The 22,543-nt window shown below is 45.8% G+C and overlaps 1 protein-coding gene across 2 annotated transcripts; it reads right to left on the reverse strand.

Moving 5' to 3' along the window:
* Window positions 1-1,608: 1,608 nt before the first annotated feature.
* Window positions 1,609-22,177, reverse strand: gfi1aa (growth factor independent 1A transcription repressor a). Of its 2 annotated transcripts, XM_055641416.1 has the most exons (7): window positions 21,898-22,177; window positions 18,205-18,418; window positions 16,383-16,562; window positions 14,976-15,367; window positions 10,461-10,598; window positions 9,897-10,062; window positions 1,609-3,575 (listed from the first exon to the last, which is right to left on the reverse strand). In XM_055641416.1, the coding sequence occupies exons 2-7, from the start codon at window positions 18,317-18,319 to the stop codon at window positions 3,397-3,399; spliced, it is 1,170 nt and encodes a 389-aa protein (XP_055497391.1). In that variant the 5' UTR covers window positions 18,320-18,418; window positions 21,898-22,177; the 3' UTR covers window positions 1,609-3,396. The 2 variants fall into 2 exon arrangements, with proteins under 2 accessions (XP_055497391.1, XP_055497390.1); XM_055641415.1 differs by lacking the exon at window positions 21,898-22,177 and having other exon boundaries at window positions 18,205-19,450.
* Window positions 22,178-22,543: the final 366 nt, after the last annotated feature.

Raw genomic sequence — 22,543 nt, forward strand, 5'->3', positions numbered from 1 at the left:
AAAGTTTCTCACCTCTCAACTCCTGGTTTTTAATTTTTTTTATTCGGAAAGTTGGTCTTTGAATGCGGCGTGGTTTACAGGCAAACAACGGCAACACATTAAATACATTCCTCCATTTATTTTAGACATTGGCGTAATGAATAAATAAAGTATAATACATTATAATGCCACGCCCGACACGTTTTAACAGAAAATGAACATATTTACGTATTACGTCTGTTGATTTAGTAGCCAGACACAGAACAGCCATAACGTTAACTTCACCTTTACACAAATTCTAATGCTTTTCAAATAATCATTAACTACTATTTGCCGTTTACAGGCCCAAAATGAGGCCAAGTTTAGTGCGCCGTTTTCAGGAGACATTTCATTTATTTTACCAGTTTGAAAGAATGTTTGGGGGATACACTGTGAACTCCGGCTTCTGGCTGTGAAAATAAACCCCCAACTTGGACTGATGGAACAGCGAGCAAACCTCGAATACTGCAGGATACTTGATGCCAAAATATATATTCGTGCAGGAATAGGTTACTGATTTACTGAAACATTTAGTGACTTCGTCGTTTCATTTGAAAACAAAGGATTACAGTTCAGAAGTAGTCACGGAAATGTAACTATCAAAATACATCTTCCTTATGCAACTTTCGTTATCCTCTGAACCACCAGAGCTCAGCGTGTCAGGGTGACTTCAGTTATAGGTGTAATTTATTACAATGCCATGTGTCCCACACGTTCACACTCTTGCGATAACGGCTGGGGATGTTCTTTACAGACCCTACTGCTTCACTGACCGTCCCTTTGGGTCCATTGATGAGATGCTCCCATTCCAAGGTGTGGGTTCTAAGATAGGCGAAGGGGTCAATGCCCGGATCTATAGACTCTGCCACAAGTGGGTTAGTTAGAGAGGCGCTCCCTCCCTTTCCACCATTTGAATTGGGCACTTGTGCTCTCCCGATAAATAGACGTGAGATTCGCTATGGCCACCATTCTTCAGCATTTTGAGCAGTCGTGAGCCTGGGATACCTGGCTACTGCATGAAGATACGGCATTGTTTTTTGTTTGAAGGAAGCTTTAAGGATATCCTTGAATTGTTCTCTCTGTCCACCTAACAATCTCTTGCAGTGTGAACACTTGCAATACGCAGTGATCCAGGAGCATAGTGTTGGGTATACAAATGCAGACTGCCCACCAGAGCACGATTGAGGGTAATTGGAGCTTCGGTGTTGGGATCATTGACCGGGGAAAGTGAACTAATTTCACCCATTTATTCTGCCGGTGGATTTGGAGAATTTTGAGGAGGTAGCGTTGGGGATGTCTCTCCGGTACCAAAGGTAACCCATCCATCAGAAATGTACAAGATGGTGGGCATCGCGCCTCCCCTGTAGACCAAGGGCTTTCTGGATAGGATTGGAGATCTTGGCCTTCAAAGACTACCTTCTTCAGATGTCCAAAGTCTGCATGGGGACACTGAAGGCAATGGTGAACTTCATCATCAGTGTCAGCCAGGGTCTCATCGTGGGCTTGGTAGAGCGAGGGCGTTTGGTGTGTGGAGACTATGTACAGGTTCCATTGTTCTGTCATTCAGGTGTCATCTCCTGTGGAGACCAAAGTGCTGTACAGAAGAATAAACAAGACATCATAAACAGACAACATAACAGAACATAAGTTGATGAAGACTTGGAACTTGTTTCCCCAAATATGTGCAAACGCAATTCTCGCATGCCTGGATCACACCATTACTGAAGTTGAAGTCATTTTGGTTGTGGCCACCTTGGATTGGACATTAACCCATTTGCCCGGTGAATTGGTTCCATTGGAAGCATGTTGCAGGTGAAGTGCACCATTTCAGACAGGAGGGTTGAGAGAAGTGTTCGAGTGGTGGGATATACATCCTTGCCGGCCATAGTTCTGCACTGAGATGGGGTCTGCTGTGGACATGTTGGGGGAAAATCTTGGCTTGCATGCCATCACATTGCAGCAAATTTGAAGCGACTGCTCCACGTTCTCTATTGATCAATGGCGTCAAAAAATGTTGATAAATCAGGAAGGGCCAATGAATGGTTTGGCATTGCTCCTTGCATTGTTCGTGGAGTTGCTGCCTGGTGAAGCTCACGTTGATTGTATGTGGATGGCATCCACGTTTTAGGTGGAGGAATAGCAGTTCAGCCTCTGGGAAGGTAGGAGAACCAGGTCATACTTGCCCTGGCAAGATGCAAGGAGTTACTGCAAGTAGATTCTTGGAGATGATCATAATCACCATTCCTCTGAGGGTCCGTGGCACATGTCATCTTCCAACACATGGAAATTTGAGCGAAAATGATCTTTGCTGCCAAGTTTTAGATTAACGATAGAGATATTGTCTGTTCCAGCAACTCCTCCTGATGTCGGTGGTAGGTAGAGAGACTGGGTCCGATGGTTTAATCTGGACTAGCAGTAAGACAATAATACTACACAGATTGCCCGCTGGAAGTTCCGGGATTTATTGTCACCATTACCCAGCACCTGATGGAAATCTTGCCTGTTTTGTAGCGTGTCGCCACATACACACGATCAAAACGTGTTTCACTTGCTAGGTTGTAACTGGATTTAGAAATATTTACCGAGGCTAGCACGTGTCTTTGGCTACTGTTTTTCCTTTTTCATATATATAGACATCAAATACTTATGTAGATAGACACAAAATGCTGGAGTAACTCGGCGGGACATGCAGCATATCTGGATAGAACTTAGATACGTATGTACACATCGCGACAATCCATGTTGGAATGCATGCGTGAATCAATAAATTTAATCAGACTATTGGCTTTGCAGATTTGCCCCAGGGTGCGACGGGCTTCCGTTCCTGAGAGCTGCCTGTAACCCGAACAGTCCACAGGTGGGACGTGTTGCGGCCGCTCAGTAACATATTTAACAAAAAAGCATAGGCCAACTAACGTAAACGAGCATTTCAACCGGAACGTTAAACTCAACAAAATTCAAATCCCGGCGCGAACTGAGTCCACACACGGCTGAAGATTCCCGCAGCCCGGTAACAAAAGGCACATCCAAGCCGCCGGTCTCTCGTACACTGGGCCGTACATAGGTCGGCGGTTCGTAACCAGGGGCGGACATGCACTGTATATAAATAGAACATCTCTCAAATAGTTTAAAACGTGGATTTCAACAATATTGCAACCATCAGACACGTATTTACAATAAAAGTTCGCACGCGAATGCAAACACGTACACTGCAATAACACGAGCAGGCGTCCGGTGTTAGAGTCAAGGCCACACTCGGGCCACGGGTCACACAAACGCTTTGATCATAAACACAGGTAGAGGGGGGTTACACGTGCGGTCGGACAGTAATTCATACGTGAACCCCTTTGCAGCGCGGGTGTCGAGATCTGTCGCCGCCTATTTGATGTCGTGCTGTGTCTCACGATGTCTTCGGAGATCCACTTTCCGCTGGAAGCCCTTGCCGCACAGGTCGCAGCCGAACGGCTTGTAGCCCGTGTGCTTGCGGCTGTGGGTGATGAGGTTGGAGCTCTGGCTGAAGGCCTTGCCGCACACCTGGCACTTGTGAGGCTTTTCACCTGCATCACAACAGCAAGAAAATCATTACTGCGGGATAGACGCAAAAAGCTAGAGTAACTCAGCGGGACAGGTAGCCCCCCCGGCACCCCCCCCCCCCCCCCCCCCCCCCCCCCCCCCCCCCCCCCCCCACACAGTCGACTTAGCTTTTCGTTTTCACCCAACAAAGAACTAACAGGCATGTTGTGTTTCCTTTATCATCGGTATTTTTTTTGCATATATTGTATTAATCTCCCTAAATCATCGTCTATATCTCTCGTTTCCCTTATCCCCAACCAGTCTGAAGAAGGGTCTCGACCCGAAACGTCACCCATTCCATTTCTCCAGAGATGCTGCCTGACCCGCTGAGTTACTCCAGCTTTTTGTGTCTACCTTCGGTTTAAACCAGCATCTGCAGTTCCTTCCTATTCATTGCTGCGGGAGTCGCGTTGTTCATAAGGTGATAGGAGCAGAATTAGGCCATTCGGCCCATCAAGTCTACGTCATCCTATAAGGGCAACTCTGTCCCTTTGCAAAGCTTTTGGAAGAATTCCTATTTCTACACAAAGACTGGCAAACTGATTTACTTTTCATTTGTCGGAGAATTAGATGACCGGAGTACAAACTATTGCAGATGCTGGAAAAATCGAGGGTAGACAAAAATGCTGGAAAACTGTAATCTGCAGAGTGAAATATAATTGTCTTCCTCACATAATGGGACTAATTTTAAAGCGGGTATTTTAGATGTGAGAACGAGTCTGTCCGATTGTAACGAGTCTGCCTGGTTTGCAAGGACGACAATCCTCTTTCTCCTGTTCCATTTGTTTCATGAAGTCATAAGTGATAGGAGCAGAATCAGGCCATTCGGCCCATCAAGTCTACTCCGCCAATCAATCATGGCTGATTTTTCCCTCCTAACCCAATTTTCCTGCCTTCTCCCCATAATCCCCTCACACCCGTACTAATCAAGAATATGTCTATCTCTGATGTAAAAATATTTAATGATTGTTTGATCGAGACTAGACTGATCGCGATCGCACTTATATCATAAATACAATGCACATATTTTGTATAATTCGTTGGCAATCATATTTGGATTATAACCACATAGATTAAACGTTATGCCCTTGTATCCTGTATCTGTACACTGTGAATGGCTCGATTGTAATTGTGTACAGTCTTTCCGTTGACTGGGTAGCATGCAACAGAAAGGCTTTTCACTGGACCTCGGTACACGTGGCAATAAACTAAACTATCGCGGAAAACAACCCGTGAGTTAAGTAAATCAAAAATAGCTGCCTCTGGAACGGTTTATTTGTGATTTGAGGTCCGTTGTCGCCGGTCTCGTTAGTTCTAGTGTTTAAGAAGGAACTGCAGATGCGGAAAATCGAAGGTACGCAAAAATGCTGGAGAAACTCAGCGGGTGCAGCAGCATCTATGGAGCGAAGGAAAGATGCTGCTGCACCCACTGAGTTTCTCCAGCATTTTTGTGTACCTTCTTAGTTCTAGTGTTTTACACACGCCGTGGATTTTACGATCCGCAATCTGAAAATATCTGTAATTTATTGTATAAAAACAGTTGGATATCAAACCCCCCAAAATAGCAGGCAAGGTATCGAAATGCTGAAACGAAATGAGAAAGAATGCAAGTGTCTGAAGAAGGGTCCCGTCCCGAAACGTCGCCTATTCCTGTCCTCTCGGGATACTGTGTGAATCGCTGAGTTACTCCAGCATTTTGTGTCTATCTTTGGTATAAACCATCATTTGCAGTTCTTTGTTTCTACAAAGAATGCGAAAGGGTTTTTCTCTAAACGTTTTCATTGATGTCGTATACAATATTACTGATATAAAACAGGGCAGGAGCACGCCATTCGGCCCCGGGTCAGCGTTCGACCCTTTACCTCAATACCACCCCGTGGCTTGTTCCTTGAGTCCTCTTGCATTTAGAAATCTATCGCACGCAAAAGTGCTCGTAAAACTCAACGAGTCAGGCAGCATCTGTGGTGGGAAATGGACAGACTCTGAATGCCCCACTCCGGTCACCCCTCTCATAGAAACATACCATAGAAAATAGGTGCAGGAGGAGGCCATTCGGCCTTTCGAGCCAGCACAGCCATTCATTGTGATCATGGCTGATCGTCCCCTATCAATAACTCGTGCCTGCCTTCTCCCCATATCCCTTGACTCCACTAGCCCCTAGAGCCATCTAACTCTCTCTTAAATCCATCCTGTGATTTGGCCTCAACTGCCCTTTGTGGCAGGGAATTCCATAAATTCACAACTCTCTGGGTGAAAACGTTTTTTCTCACCTCAGTCTTAAATGACCTCCCCTCTCATTCCTTCTTCTCCCAGCTTCTGTTGGAAGATCCTTCCACAAGATGGGATACTGCTACCCACTCTACCCCATTGAAGGTATTGCAGTTTGTCAAAGGAACTCATACTCTAAAATGTCCTATAATGCTGAGAACTATCTTCTGCCCTCATTGCTCTACATAGTGGCATTGGGTTTGAACGGATTATATCTCTGGTATATCTAATCGGTTTGGATGGCAAACAAAACAAAGCTTTTCACTGTACCTCTGTATGTGTGACTATAAGACAATAATAAGAAACATAATAATATGCTGCCTGTCCCGCTGTTGCTCCAGCATTCTTTGTCTATCTTCGGTGTAAACCGGCATCTGCACTTCCTCCCTACACATAATAATCAACGATGTCACAATTATAATAAACCTAAACCTAAGAGTCACAACCTGAAACGCTGCCTGTCCTTCCTCTCCACAGATGCTGCCTGACCCGCTCAGTTACCCCAGCACCTGGCGTTTTAATCTGTAAGTATCTCTGTGTGAATGACATAGTGGGAGAATGTTTAGAACGGAGACGAGGAAACACTTTTTCTCACACAGAGTGGTGAGTCTGTGGAATTCTCTGCCTCAGAAGGTGGTGGGGGCAGGTTCTCTGGATGCTTTCAAGAGAGAGCTAGATAGGGCTCTTAAAAATAGCGGAGTCAGGGGATATGGGGAGAAGGCAGGAACGGGGTACTGATTGGGGCTGATCAGCCATGATCACATTGAATGGCGGTGCTGGCTCGAAGGGCCGAATGGCCTACTCCTGCACCTATTGTCTGTTGCCTACTGTAATAATAGCGTGGCCGCCACGTAATTCCTTCCCCTGGTCAGTTGGAGTGTGTTAGATAAGGGTTTCTATCAGAGATGTGATGCAGCTAAATCAGGAAATGCAGAGACGGGGGCTGTAAAATCGAGGCGTGATGTGTCAATGTAACCATCGGCCTCGATCTGCCTTAAATGCTGTGCTCAGTGTTTATTTTTAGTCGAGATGAGCACAGTGACATTCTCACCTCTGGAGAGCACAGTTCAGAGACAGAGCGAAGCGATGGTGTTTCTACACGCGTCGCTGCAATAAATAAGCTGCACAACGCCCAGAACCATGAGACACACTCCAACATATCAATTCGTTTTGATATCCACACCACACAGTCTAAAATATGTTAGCCCTGATTTTAGCTGCTTTGTCGTTTCCCCCCCATTAAATGTCAGGTGATAAGTTGAGAATGTTGACTTTGAAACACGAGAGCCGCTCATTATTGGTCTGCGCTGTTTCCTCCTGAATAAAGCGATAGCTTTTATTAGACTAGAATGTGTCAGATACCCAAGGTACATCGAATTGCATCAACGCCCCCTGAGTTTGCTGAAATACAACTACTTGGAAAGATACCCGAAATAAGAACACAAATGAAAACGAAAATGGAAATTCACAATGAACACTCAACATTCAGAAAGGTGTTTGGACATTTCCTCGGATTTTACAGACAATGCTGATTTTAACGTGTTAAAGAATGAACTGCAGATGCGGGTTTAACCCGAAGATAGACACAAAAAGCTGGAGTAACTCAGCGGGGCAGGTAGCATCTGTGGAAAGAAGGAATGGGTGACGTTTCGGGTCGAGATCCTTCTTCAGAATGGTTAAAAGAAGAGCCTCGACCCGAAACGTCATCCATTCCTTCTCTCCAAAGATGCTGCCTGTCCCGTCGAGGTACTCCAGCTTTTTTGCCTCTGTGCTGATTTTAATACTGTGCGTGGTATTGGCAGCCTGTTTATAACCGATTAACACCGTCTTAAAGGGCGGATCTTATAGAAACTTACAAAATTCTTAAGGGGTTGGACAAGCTAGAAGCAGGAAGATTGTTCCCGATGTTGGGGAAGTCCAGAACAAGGGGTCACAGTTTAAGGATAAAGGGGAAATCTCTTAGGACCGAGATGAGAAAAACTTTTTTTACACAGAGAGTGGTGAATCTCTGGAATCCTCTGCCACAGAAGGTAGTTGAGGCCAGTTCATGGGCTATATTTAAGAGGGAGTTAGATGTGGCCCTTGTGGCTAAAGGGATCAGGGGGTATGGAGAGAAGGCAGGTACAGGATACTGAGTTGGATGATCAGCCATGATCATATTGAATGGCGATGCAGGCTCGAAGGGCCGAATGGCCTACTCCTGCACCTATTTTCTATGTTTCTATGTTAAACGCCAATGTCTACCTTTGACCCTCTACAATGACTAAAGAGTCCTGACAAAGGTCGCCCGTTTTCAACCATGTGAAATAAGATCGTCTCCTTGATCTGTATCCCTCTATTGTCACAGCTTGTACATGGCAGGGCATATGAGCATCGAGCTGACTTCCCTCACAGTAAAGTGTGATTCACCTGTCGTTTGCGTTGGTCTCTAAATCAAGACTGGGCTAGTCATACCAGGCAAGTCACTGTCATCTCGCACAGCCGCTCTCAATAAACAGCGGGCGGATCATATTAAAGCACCACTGATTGGATTGCCACGATTCAATTATTAAACAGATGCCGTTCATCAAATCATTGCCAAAAGCCGTTTCTTTCGTCGGATATTGTTCAGGAAGAGATTCATTATTGTGCAGGCATTGAGTTGCAGTGCAAACTATGAAGCATGAAATGCATACAAACCCCAGCCGGGAAACTGGGCTTTTGTGAATCATAATGAGAAAAGACATCAGGAAACATGAGTTTCTCGCAACGGTAGGGGAAAGGTGAAGGTTTAACTGAAGGTTTCAACAGCTAGATTGCTGCTCATCGACCATTATCTAATTTACTGCAAACAAATTAAAGACAATGCGGGAGGAAATCTTAGAGTTATACAGCGTGGAAACAGGCCTTTCCTCCCTACTTGCCCAAGCCGACCAACATGCCCCATCAACACTAGTCCCACCTGCCTGCGTTTGGTTCATATCCCTCGAAACATTTCCGACCCATACACCTGTCTAAATGTCTTTCGGCATTCGACGTTTTGAATCAGGATTGAAGGAGTTGACTGATTGAGTTCTTCCAATGTTTTGTTTTGTTTTTGCTCTCGATTCCTGCATCTACAGTCTTTTGTGTCTCCGTCACCTCACCTACTGCCCGTGAGATTAGGTGATCTGGTGGTGCTTTTAATCTTTTTGTCCTTGTATCTCCAGTGCCCAGTGATCGTGGTGCAGAATGAAAAGCTATCCTCTCTGAGGTGTTGTGTTTCATTTCGGTCATAACTTACTGCCCTTGTAAATATGTAGAACATAATACATAGCAAAATACAGCACATGGCAGGCCATTCGGCCCACAATATCTGTGCCGAACATAATGGCAAGCTAAATTAACCTCATTGGCTCGCACATGATCCATATCTGCTCGATCCCTGCATAACCAGGATTTAGTATCTATTATTACACAAAAAAGCTGGAGAAACTCAGCGGGTGCAGCAGCATCTATGGAGCGAAGGAAATAGGCAACGTTTCGGGCCGAAACGTTGCCTAATTCCTTCGCTACATAGATGCTGCTGCACCCGCTGAGTTTCTCCAGCTTTTTTGTGTAACCTTCGATTCTCCAGCATCTGCAGTTCCCTCTTAAACACTTTAGTATCTATTAATTGCACCTATTGATTTATTATTGGTTTAGGTATATTATTGTCACGTGTGCCAAAGTATAGTGAAAACCAGTGCCTTACATGCTGTCCAAACAGAACTCGAATATTATATTTAAAAAACATCGACGTTTTGCATTGTGGAAAAAAAATCACCATCGTATTTTACAGACGGTGAATGTTTAGTTCGAGTTTAATCGATTTATCTCGAGGGCCCGCCATTTGTGTAGTGATATGATAACTTGGTGGTACACAAAAGTGCTGGGGAAACTCAGCGGGTGCAGCAGCATCTATGGAGCGAAGGAAGAAATAGGGCCGAAATCCTTCTTCAGGCTTTGTTTCAGCTTTTGTACAAAGGACAAGCGATGTACATTGTCGTCACACTAGCATCCGCCGAGCATTCACTGACCTGTGTGGATGAAGGTATGTTTTTTCATGTCTGATTTCTGGTGGAACCTCTTCCCACAGTATTGACACGGGTAAGGCCTGGTGTCCGAGTGAATCAGCAAGTGTGTGGACAGCGTGGAAGACCTTTTAAACGTTTTCCCGCAGATCTTGCAATCGAAACTCCTTTCCTAAACAAAAATAAATAAATAAATAAATTGCAAATCAAGTTAACATAATTAAATGACAACTTGACCTTTAATCGATCGAGCAGAATGCTCGAAATTCTTGGCACACATGGTACCGGATGTGGGTAATGGCATCCAACCCAATTAAGCAAATACAATAGAAAATGAAACTCAACGGGGTTTACAATACAAAGAGAAAATGTTAACATTTCAGGTGAAAGAAGGTCCCTGTCCTGCAAAATGATCTCTGCGTGTCTCTCCCCACGGATGCTGCCTGGCCCGCTCAGTCTTTCCAGAGTTGACTATTTTCCGATTTCCAAAACGTCCAAAATATTTACTATGTATTAAGGCAAACATAATTTAATTGCGCTGATCTGCACAAGCTGGTAGTTGCGGCGTACCTGCGAGTGAACGGCCTTGTGTTGCTCCAAGCTGACCGCGTGGCCGAAGGTCTTGCCGCAGATATCACAGGCGAAAGGCCGGGTGCCGCTGTGTGAGCGGCGGACGTGGACTTCCAGGCCGTGAGGAGTAGAGAAGACCTGGCGGGGGTGGGGGAAGGCAGGGATGTTATTAGCAATAGCATGAAGGAAACCACGACCGCGCCCGGTGCTCCCGGGGGCTCCAACCCGACCAAAGGCCTTGAGAGGTGACGAGAAACGAGAAGCGGGAACACGGAGCCCCAAAACTCCCATTGTTGCCGTGTGAACGCTGACATCCTTTAACACCCTTGTGCCCTTCCATATCTCTAGTCTGTCTCTCACCCTCCCCTGACCCTCAGTCCGAAGAATGGTCACGGCCGATTCCTTCCATTACTCCAGCATTTTGTGTCTATTTTTACCTTAAATAGAATTAATTGTCTAAAAACAGGAACCTGAAATCTGCAACATCCAGGTTCAGGAATAGCCACTTCCCCACAGCCACCATTAAACTCAACTCAAACAAAAATCTGAACTTTAATAGCCTATTGCACTGTATATGCTTATTTATGGCTGCGTGTGTATATATATATATATATATATATATATATATATATATATATATATATATATTCAATGGTATATGGACACACTGATCTGTTCTGTATTTATTTATGCCTACAATATTCTGTTGTGCTGAAGCAAAGCAAGAATTGCATTGTCCTATCTGGGACACATGACAATAAACTCTCTTAAATCTTGAATCTTAAATCGAAGGGCCTCGATCCGAAACGTCACCTAACCATGTTCTCCAACGACGCTGCCTGACCTGCTGAGTTACTCCGGCACCTTGTGTTATTTTGAATATAAATCGAAACCCCAGCAAAAGTATTGCCCATCACTTCCTGAGAGTGAAACGTTTATTTAAAAACACATTAAAAAACCGATTGAATACATCAAAACAAAGTGCCCCGTGCGCATTCGTGAATTGGCATCATTTTCGCCACAGCCATCGTGGGTCAAAGCGCCTGATCCTGTCCTGTATATTTCTATTTAATTTAGAATTAACTACTTCTGTTTGTTTTTTTTATTACAGCCATTTGCAATGAATGCTTGGCCAACTGCAATACTAAGACGGTTCCAACTCTTTGGACGAAGAGTAACTTAATGAGACTGGGAGAATGTTTCAGGTCCCCTACACCTCCCAATGTCCTCTGCCTCAAGGTGGATCAGAACTTGATTTGAACCGTTTGGTCAACTTCCACTCTCCGGGGGCGCGAAGCGACCGGCTGAGCCTTTTTCAATATTAAAATCGCTCATGAGATCAGAATCTATACAGTCAAAATGAAATTCAGTTCAATTCTCCTTATGGCATGAGACTGCATGTGTGGTCTCCATTGGAATCATTGATTCATGTGTTGTCGCACGCAGGAATCGTTGATATTAGAATGAGAAGCCACAATATTGAGCATGGCATAGACACATAATGGATATGAATTAATGATTCTCATCCATATTTTGCAACGTAATGCAACAAGAAATAAGGCGCTTCACCCGCTGAACTACTCCAACATGTTGTGCCTATCCTCGGTTCTGCAGTTCATTCCTACACATTTCGTCCTCTCATCGGCTAGAGTGCGGTCCTGATCTCCCATCAACCTCATTGGAGAGACCTTCGAACTATCTTTAATAGGGGGTAGACAAAAGTGCTGGAGAAACTCAGCGGGTGCAGCAGCATCTATGGAGCTTAGGAAATGGGTAACGTTTCGGGCCGAAACCCTTCTTCAGACTCTGCCTGAAGATTCGGCCCGAAACGTTGCCTATTTCCTTCGCTCCATAGATGCTGCTGCACCCGCTGAGTTTCTCCAGCATTTTTGTGTACCTTCGAATTTCCAGCATCTGCAGTTCTTTCTTAATATCTTTAATAGGGCCCTATCTGTCTATCTTGCGCTAAATGCCGTGCTACGCTCTATTCTTTATCTGTGCACTGTAGACGGATTGAATTGATTCATGTATAGTATTTTCTTTGACTGGATAGCTCGCAAACAAAGGCGTTGCCCAGTACCTCGGTACACGTGACCATCATAAACTAAATTAAAAACCACAAACACAAAGCCAGTAAAATATCAATTATAAATAGCCAATTGTAATCTGTCAGCGGATCTGACGGTGTCTGGGAACTCTGTGTAATAGAGTGTAATGCGATGGGGGTGGGATCGAGAGGGATTGAAGGACTCCGGTGGTGGTGGTGCGGGTGGTGAAGACGTGTTTCGCAGTTGCAGGAGAGAAGGTGAAGAGGGACAGAGAAAGAGATGCAAATCAACACGATACAAATAATCTGGGGAAGGGTCGCCACCCGAAACGTCTTCTGTCCACTCCCTCTGTAGATGCTGCCTGTCATGTTGAGTTGTACCAGCACTTTGTGCTGTGTGAACTGTTTTATCTCCTCTCTCCCTCTCTCTCTCATATATACACTTCGTTAGCATCTGGCCTGGTGATTTTCCAGCATACTTCGGTTTTACACCAGTTGCATTTAAATCTGATTTTTGCCCCAATGTAATTCCAATTGATCCCATCTTTAAAGCACAAACGTCGCTTGTACACACGGCAAATCGCGTTTTGGTTCATATGCTCCTTTCCTCTTGTTACAAGTGGCCATAATGCTTCATCCCTGCAATGTTGCCACTGATAAATAGATGAATGTATTGACCAGGCCACACAGGGAAATACTTTGGTTCGTGTCAACAGCCCGGAGCAATTTCGATTCAGGGCGGGATCTCCTTAGGTGAATTTCCCATCACCAATGTGAGTTATTAAAGGCATGATAATTTAACATGAACTGAAATGAAACTCAATGCCTTAAGGGCTACCAACAATTCCTTTGCAACGGGGATACAATTAATGCAGAACATTTGATAAGAATTAATTCCATGTTCATTAGCGAAGATTATGGTTCCTCCTGGTCCAGAAATCATTACGGAAGAAGGGTCTCGACCCGAAACGCCACCTATTTCTTTTCTCCAGAGATGCTGCCTGACCCGCTGAGTTACTCCAACTTGTTGTGTCTGTCCTTAGTGTTTTAATTGTGATCGTAATTGCAGGGAAATGTGAATAGTTTTATGTTACGAGTGGCTTATGTGATTGGTAAGGGGCTGGACGCCTTAACTAAGTTTGTGTCACCACTTTTAACAAGAAAAAAACAAAGTGCTGGAGTAATTCAGCGGGTCAGGCCCCACCTGTTGAGGACATGGGTAGGTGACGTTTGGGGTCTGGACCCTTCTTCAGACACATTGTGGTAGTGGTGGTGGTGGGAGTGGGAGAAAGCTGGAAGAGAGGTGGGGCGGGACAAAGTCTGGAAAGTGACAGGTAGATGATACAGGTGAGGGGGGTGGGTTGATAGGTATACAGCATGGAAACAAGCCCTTTGGCCCACATTGCCCATGTCGACGTGAAAGCCCTATCTACACTAGTCCCACCTGGCCCCGTTTGGCCAATATCCCTCTCAACCTTTCCCATCCATGATTGAACAGAGATGAAAAGACAAAAAGTGTGTGATCCGGATAACAGAGGTGCGAATTGTGAAGCTGGAGGAAGGAATATCAGTGGAAGTGGTCTCCTTGGGGGTGCAGGGATGTTGATAGATGTCCTGCTCACCGTGAAAGTTTGGCATCTGGGCCCGAGAAACAAGCACTAGGTTGAGGTTGGGCTAAGTCGTGATATCATTGGAATTCATTGCCACAGAAGGCTGTGGAGGACAAGTCAATGGATATGTTAAAGGCAGAAGTTGACAAATTCTTGATTAGTATGGGTGTCAGGTGTTTATGGGGTGAACGCAGGAGAATGGGGTTGTGAGGGAAAGATAGATCAGCCATGGTTGAATGGCGGAGAAGACTTCTGGGCTAAATGGCCCAATTCTGATCCTAGACCCCGTGAACATGAATTGAGCAACAGAGGGCAGGGGGAAGCTCATTTCTCCACAACCATGCAGCAGTCCATGTGCCCTTCTGGAGGACAACACGGCAGCCAACCTGGATTGGGTGAGACACCAGTAGAAGGTAGATGGAGACCACGGATAAAATGGAAGAAATCAATATACCAGAACCATTTGGTGTGAGCTGGGCACGAGTTTAGTTTAGTTTAGTTTAGTTTGTTGTCACGTGTACCGAGGTACAGTGAAAAGCTTGTGTTGTATGCGTGCCAACCAACCAGTCAGCAGAAAGACGATGCATGATTACAATCGATCAAGTTACAGTGTATAGCGACATTATAAGGGAATAACGTTTAGTGCAAGGTAAAGCCAGCAAAGTCCGATCAAGGATAGTCCAAGACGCCAAAAAGAGGTGGTTCGGGACTGGTCTCTGAATGTGGTAGGATGATTCAGTTGCCTGATAACAGCTGGGAAGAAACTGTCCCGGAATCTGGAGGTGTGCGTTTTCACACTTCTATACCTTTTGCGAGATGGGAGAGGGGAGCAGAGTGTGACTCATCCTTGATATATACCTTGCTGCATTTGATGCACTTATAGGAGCCATTGTTGAGAAGTAGTCGGGTGCACAGGAGGCCCGATTCAGTTTTCACTCCGTTCCCTTTCTCGTGAAAGTTGCGGCCGCGCTCGGGGTACAGGCCGGGCGCCGCCCCCAGGTCGCCGTAAATCCCGCGGGCACGGCCGCGCTCGGGGTACAGGCCCTGGGCAGAGCCGGGGTAGATCCCGGGCATGGAGCTGCGTTCGTCGTATAGCCCGACCACGGAGCTCCGTTCCAGAGCTGGGGGGCGGTAATTCTGCACCAGGTATTTTAACTCGGAACCTGTGTAATTATTCCACGCGTATTGCTTCACTGGCATCGCGAACGGATGATTCTCCTCCACAGACGGGGTGAGGGATTTCTCAGAGTCTAAATAAACACAGGGATGGAAAGGCACTGAGATCATAACTAATATTGAGTTCAGTTTAGTTTAGTTTAAACTGTCCAATTTCACACGATTGCACGCATACGAACACATGTTTTGGTGATATTTGAACGGGTTGTAAACATTCTAATTATATCTAGTTACTAAATTGTTCAATAAACACCGGACAGCACAAAGCGCATTATCTCCCGTTGAGGAAAATATTTCCACTGTGTCAATCTCAACCGCCCCCCCCCCCCCTCATCTGTATGCACCTATCACTTGACAGACCTAGTCACCCCCCACCCATTTTCTCCGACCCCCCCCCCCCCCCCCCCCCCCCCCCCCCCCCAACCCCCCCCCTCGCCTTCCGCAATCAGTCTGCAGAAGGGTCCTCGCCTAGCCATGTTCTCCAGAGATGCCACAGCGAGTTACCCCAGCACTTTGTATTTTGTATTTTGCATAAGATTCCAGCATTTGCATTTCCTTAAAATATTGTGGCTTAAAATATTTCGATACAAGATTCCGCTAATACTAGTAATATCAATAACAAATTTGATCTACCCATTTGCAGTTGTGCTGGGAACTGATTTGCCGATGAAATGCCTATTGGTGTGTTAAGTCAGGGGGTGAATCTGGAATATGGGAGGCCCAGCCAATAGATATGTTCTTGATTAGTAAAACTGCCAGTGGTTATGAGGCTAAGGCAGGAGAATAGGGTTGAGAGGAAAAGATAGACCAGCCACAGTTGAATGACGGGGTTGACTTGATGAGCTGGATGTCCTGGAACTTATGAACTTATGAAATGACATATTTGCCCATCTACTGCCCCAGTCGTCTGTAATTCTGATTACCTCCTAATGGGTCTCGACCCGAAACGTCACCCATTCCTTCTCTCCAGAGATGCTGCCTGCCTGTCCCGCTGAGTTACTCCAGCATTTTTGTGTCTACCACCTAATGATTTGTCAGTGCAGAATGCCGACCCCGTCCCGCCCCTGGACAAGCGCTGCGCTCAAGTACCTGGCGATGCCGAGGGAGAAGGGGGTCTCCAGAAATTCTCATAGTCGGTGGTTCTGCCGCAGTCACTGTCCTCGCTGCTCACTGGGGACTCCGGTATCTCGGCCGCTTCCGCCGCTTGGGATCTCGGCGAACCTCCGCCCTTGGAGTCCGGGCAGGGAGCATCATCCGGCACCTTGCTGTCTGCGATCACATTTGGGGTAGGTAGGTAGGTAGGTAGGGAAGGACCAGAGGAACTTATCAAACTGGCGGCGCAGGGTTCGTGAAAACATTTTGCTGTCATCAGCTTTTAATTGATCTATTGTAAATGCCGCCTCTATTAACAGCAGAAGATAGGAGTACAATACATACACACATCTCCAGACTCAGGCATTAACCAGTTCCACGGTGTGACTTTACTATTTATGGTGATTTGTACAAATTAATAATAATCTAATTGAAAACGAAATATTTGAAAATATGTGGAATGCTCACGTCTTTCGGAGATTGGTATTGATATTGGTTCTGGTTGATTAGAACACAGACCATAGCAAAGTGAACATGAACAGGCCGTTCGGTCCACAATGCCTGTGCCGAACATGACGCCAAGATAAACTAATCTCACATCTTTGCGCATGATCCATAGCCCTCCATTCACTGCTTCTCCGCGTGTTTGCCTAAAAGCCTTTTAAACGCCACTATCGCACCTGTCTCCACCACCAACTCTGGCTGCTCGCCACCCCCTAAATACCCCACACATCTCCTTCAAACATTGCCCCCCCACTCACCTTAAAGCTATGCCTCTCACAATTTTACATACAGTCACAGTGCTTCAACCAAATCTCCACCTCTGGGATTCCTGAGTGAATAATCCATGTTCCCCCCAACCTCACCTTGTGTTATTATCACGTGTATCACTACGCAATGAAGAAATTTTATTTTGTCTGGAACTGTATCAAATCCCTACTTTAGTTTGACTGAAATGACACGTTAAAGCTGACAAAACTAAACAGCCGACTACACGTCCGTGAAAAGACAAACAATAACAACGACAGAAGCTGACAATTAACTGACCCCTGAATTATTAACACATTCCGTGAAATAGAGGGCTTAATTTAACCACAAGCCAAAATCATCAATAAATCAACGTGTCTATGAAACATCTAAAAAGATCAAAGAAAACACTGAATATATGTTTAAAGTCACATTGACAAAAACAGTTTGATGCATTCAAGATAATATCCGACGTGACCGACTCATCCTAAGCATAAATTGCAAACAAGTTGAAATCATATTTCTTTAGCCGAAGACAGACACAAAATACTGGGGTAACTCGGCGGGTCAGGCAGCATCTCTGGAGAGAAGGAATATGTGACGTTTCGGATCGAGACCCAGTCTGAAGAAGGGTCCCGACCCGAAAAGACAGTCAGTCCTCCCTTTTTAGCCGCCTGACCCGCTGAGTTACCCCAACATTCTGTGTCTATCTTCGGTGTAAACCAGCATCTGCAGTTCATCCCTACGCATTTTTTTTTTTTTGCCGTAATTATTTAAAAAGTAAAATCAATAAGGAAATGTACAGGAGTTTTAAAATCGTATTCCATTTTCGAATTTCTAATGTGTAAAAACAAAACATGGCAAACAGTTGAAAACATCATATTTTGGCCGTAAATAATTTGAAAGTAAAATCACTTCAAGGAAATATAATTGTTTGAAATCGTATTCCATTTTCAAATTCTAACATGCATTATCCTACAACATAAAGCCAATTGATAGAAATGTTGACAGCGGCTCGGGGTGTTGGGTTGAACATGTTTTACTGCGGTGTTGTGTGCGTGCGCTGGGTTACCTGAGCAGATATGTTTCAATACGTTCTCCAGTCTGCTGCTGTAGTCATCTTCGATGGGTCTGTGTTGGTGGTAGCTGTGCGCCTTCTTGCTCTTCACCAGGAATGACCGTGGCATCTCGCAAGCCTCACTCGCTCGTCTTGGACAAAATCAGTTTCAGCAGCAATTGAATCTTTTTTTTTTAATTCCCCGAGAGAAGAGTCCTCGATTTGAGCGCTGTGGAGTTGTACATCATTGGTTAGATATAGGCTTGGGCGAGTCGGCTCGGCGCCTGCGCAGGTGCGCTCCCCGTTTACCAGGTGTTGGCCCCGCCAGCTGCCAGCACAAAGCTCCCCATTCAAATCCTTGCCACCAGATTGGACAAGGCACCGCCGGCCACACTCAAAATTAATCTTACATCTCTCTTTCATCCACTGGGAAATCAAACTGACAGCAATCGGGATAAGTGACGCTATTATTCTCCTCTGTTACACAATACTAACTCAGTGGACACGATGATAGCTTTGTACCTGAAATGGAGCCAGGGTGAGATTCCGCACATTGACACAGTAGCGTTGCGAAACTTCCTGCTGACCGCTATCACTAAGCAAGTTCTAGCTACAACAAAAAAAAACTCCTAAGAATTTGAGAGGAACTCTTATCTTCCGCACCCACAAACGGAAGGGTGCTAAAAAATCGCGAAATATTCCAACCTACACAGCGGCCAATGGGTTGTACTAACTGTTACGCTGAGAATGTTAACTATTTATATCCTATTCCCATTTACCTAATCTTGATTCGAATTTCAGTTGAAGCTAATCAATTATTTATCCTTTCCCCACCGGGTTATAATGAGGGTCCCAATTGTCTGCATTGTTGGAAACCACGTTGGAGCTTCAGGTAACCTGGATTCCGCCTGTGTCACATGTACATGTGTGGTGCGGGCAGAGAGAAGGGATAAAACACGGGCGAAACTCACCGGGCAGCCAGGTGATCCAATGACATGATGGGCGTTTTCATCAAGAAGCCCACTACAACTTTAAATACCTAGTCCAGAACCAGAGTCCAATTGAGGTTGGCGTTCAACCGAATTTAGATTGATTTCTCTGGGGGTTGAGGGGAGCCGTGATAGGAGTCTGTTAGACCATGAAAGGCATAGGTGGGGTTGACAATCAGAACCTTTTTTCCAGGGTGGAAATGTCAAAGACGAGAGGTCGTAGCGTTATGGTGAGAGGGGCAAAGTTGAAAGGAGATGTGCGGTTACGTTTATCTTACAACAGAGTGACTTGAACGCGTTGCCAGGGGTGGTGGTGGAAGCAGGCACGTGGATATGCAGGTAATGGAGGTATATGGATCACGTATAGACAGACGAGATCGGTTTATATTGGCACCATGTTCGGCACAGACATTGTGGCCTGTCCCCGTGCTGTGCTGTTCTATCTTCTAGTTGTTCTTATTGAAATCACCTCGAAATTTGATTCGTTTGGAGGCTGTAGATTACCATCTCATTTAAACTTTAAATGATCATATTTAAACACTGCCCCCTCTCACCTCAAAGCTACGCCCTCTCGTATTTGACATTTCCACTCTGGGACAAATGTTCTGATTGTCTACCCTACAATTCTGTATCAAACCCACCTCAGCAATTGTTGCGGTTATTTTCCCTTTGTTTCAAAGTAAATGTTTCAAAGCATTTGTCATATTATTGGGGGGGGGGGGGGTGTGGGGGGGGGGGAGGGGGGGGGGGGGGGGGGGGGGGGGGGGGGGGGGGGGGGGGGGGGGGGGGGGGGGGGGGGGGGGGGGGAGATTCTTGCAGCGGATTAAATTTGCAAAGCCTCTTAGTCAATAGGTTTCTCTCTAAGCACCAGTTATGAAGTGTTTTGGTTTTGTCTGCGTCGCTATTTTGCAGTTTTGCTCCGTGATTCTTAAGTCGTGCGATGGAGCGGACATTTCGTTTGTTGTGCCCTTCGTTAGGGTAAATGACTGACCCTTACGGAGAGTGGGACAGCCTGTCTTGATGAGTCTCCGCCGATTTGTGCGGATACAACTTAGATCAAATGGGCAAGGTTTTGCGATCAGTTTCGGGAGATTTAGATTTTCCTCTCCCTGCTTTTGAAACGCGGCACATCCCACATTAAATGGGAGGTCAATCAAAATTCCCAGCGTGAAACCGACAAACAATTAAAGTACATTCACCAAACATGTTGCCCGTCACCCTCGCCTTTAAGCCGCACCGAGTTTGACAAAAATAAAGGGGGTGTCACAATGTGAGGGAGGGGAAGAGGCACAAATAGAGTAGACAGTCGGGACTATTTTTTCCCGGGGTGGAATTATCGAAGACAGAGCTTTGGAAGGGGTGTGGGGGGCAAGTTTTTTTTACACAAAGGGTGGTGGGGGCCTCAAAGTTGATAGTGGAAGGTGATATAATGGTGGCGTTTAAGAGGCTTTTAGATAGGCACATGAATAAGCAGGGTTCACCTGCAGAAGACATTAGTTTAACAGCGTGGACACTGTGGGCCGAAGGGCCTGTTCCTGTGCTGTACTGTTCAGGATCTCTGCCTCATTGTTGCATCTTTGCCACTGTGGCTTTGACTGGATGTCGAGCGGGGCGGCCCCGCCTGTGGAAGTCGCTCTCAGTGCAGGACTGAAGTCTTTCAACCGTAGGAGAGCGGGAGGCAGAGGACGTGGTGCTGGCGAATGTCACACCACACCGGAGCCAAGTGCGGTCGTAACTCCAAGTACAACTGCAATGACACCGGCTTGTGGCAAGAGGGACAGAGGTTCGCCTACACACCCGCGCCGGAGCTTTTAAGGTCCCCGGTGCAAGGTGGACCTGCACGGTGCCGTTGAAATGTTTCTTAACCTTGCAGTTGGCCAACGTGATTTGTGTAGAATCAATGTGTAAGATTGGAGATAAAATATAAAACAGCTCCCCGTCTCCCACCCCACGGCGGGCCTGGGTCAAGGCAGTACAAGGATGAGTGGATGTCCGAATTCACCTGGACCGGGGTGAATCACCCGGACATGACCCAGAGTGCAGATATAAACAGACAAGGCTCTCTCTCAATGGACAGGGATTGGAGAAGTAGCTTGATGAGTAAACATGTAAAGTTTGCACATTACATGGAAATGTTTCATGTTATTCCACTACACATTTTTAAACACTGAATAAGTTCGCCCTTCCTGTGCTTAATTTAAAATTGTCGATGTTTCTGATTTGAGAGTATGGAATAAAATCATAACAGGATTTACCAGGAAGTAGAAATGAAGCAACGCATCGAGTTGGCTTTAAGAACGGAGGCTGCTCGCTGGTTTTTACACGTAGATCCCTAATAGCAAGATCCGAATCAGGGCAAATTCTGTCCTAAATACCCCAAACCCGCGTGGTTTAAAGCTGATCTCAAGATGCTGCGGGAGCGAGTTTACTGCTGTAGATTCGGCGAATCTGCGCTGTTGAAGTGGAGAATGTTATTGGATCCGACATGGTCTTAAACCATCGGTTCTCTCCTTAAATAACACCTCGAGCTAGACCCAGAGCTGAAACGAGCCGACCCCAACGACCGCTTTCTCTCAAAGTCCACTTTAACTTAATTGTGGAGGCAAGTTTCCACACTGTATCATTACATGCCTCTAAGTGTAGCGACTCCTGCACGTTTTAGGCGGATTTAAAAATCACGCAACTTGGGGAGAGAAAAAAAGAGAATGGTTTATCTTACCGGCTCTGGCCAGGCGATGGGTCATAGAGAGGGGGTCAGTGAGAGCAGGCGCCTCCACATCTCAGCGTGTCAAGTGCAAAGTGCGGCGTCAGTGATGACGGCCGAAACTGTGTGTCTCTTCCTCAACATTATCGCGGCAATAGACTGGTTGGTTGTAAACTCTCATTCAATACATGTAGGTTCGCAACTCGAGCAGGTAACGAGAGTGAGTGGGAACTGCGGTGTAGAACTGAGCAACTTTATCATCCACCTGCCACTCCTGACTTTGCCACACACACACACACGGTGAAGCGCTCGCCACACACCGCCAGCCCCTCTCGGACGATTGCATTAAAAAAAAACCAAAATACAGCTATTTGAAACTTCGTCTGTTCTTGGATACCGAGAGCTTGCGCGCCCAAAAATAACGCCAAGAGATTTATTGCACTCATTTATTTCAAAACGCCATTATTTCTAACCAACCAACCAGTAGAACATTCTCCAAATCCAACTCACCGGTTCAAATTGGGCACTGACTCGAACACAGCACAAAGTGCCGGAGGAACCCAGCGGGTCAGGCAGCATCTGTGGAGGGAATGGATAGACAACGTTTCGGGTCGAGGCCCTTCTTCAGACTGATTGTTCACAGACTTGCGTGCTCGGGGTC

The sequence above is a fragment of the Leucoraja erinacea genome, chromosome 10 (assembly GCF_028641065.1).
Source record: "Leucoraja erinacea ecotype New England chromosome 10, Leri_hhj_1, whole genome shotgun sequence".
Classification (NCBI taxonomy): Eukaryota; Metazoa; Chordata; class Chondrichthyes; order Rajiformes; family Rajidae; genus Leucoraja; species Leucoraja erinaceus.

Bases quoted from the DNA above. Each gene is read 5' to 3' on its own strand.
- gfi1aa (XM_055641416.1), bottom strand. From the start codon at position 18,319: ATGCCACGGTCATTCCTGGTGAAGAGCAAGAAGGCGCACAGCTACCAC. The intron at 16,563-18,204 runs GTAACCCAGCGC...ATGTGATCGCAG, and splicing joins ATTGAAACATATCTGCTCAG to ACAGCAAGGTGCCGGATGAT. The intron at 3,576-9,896 runs GTCAGTGAATGC...GTTGTGATGCAG, and splicing joins ACATACCTTCATCCACACAG to GTGAAAAGCCTCACAAGTGC.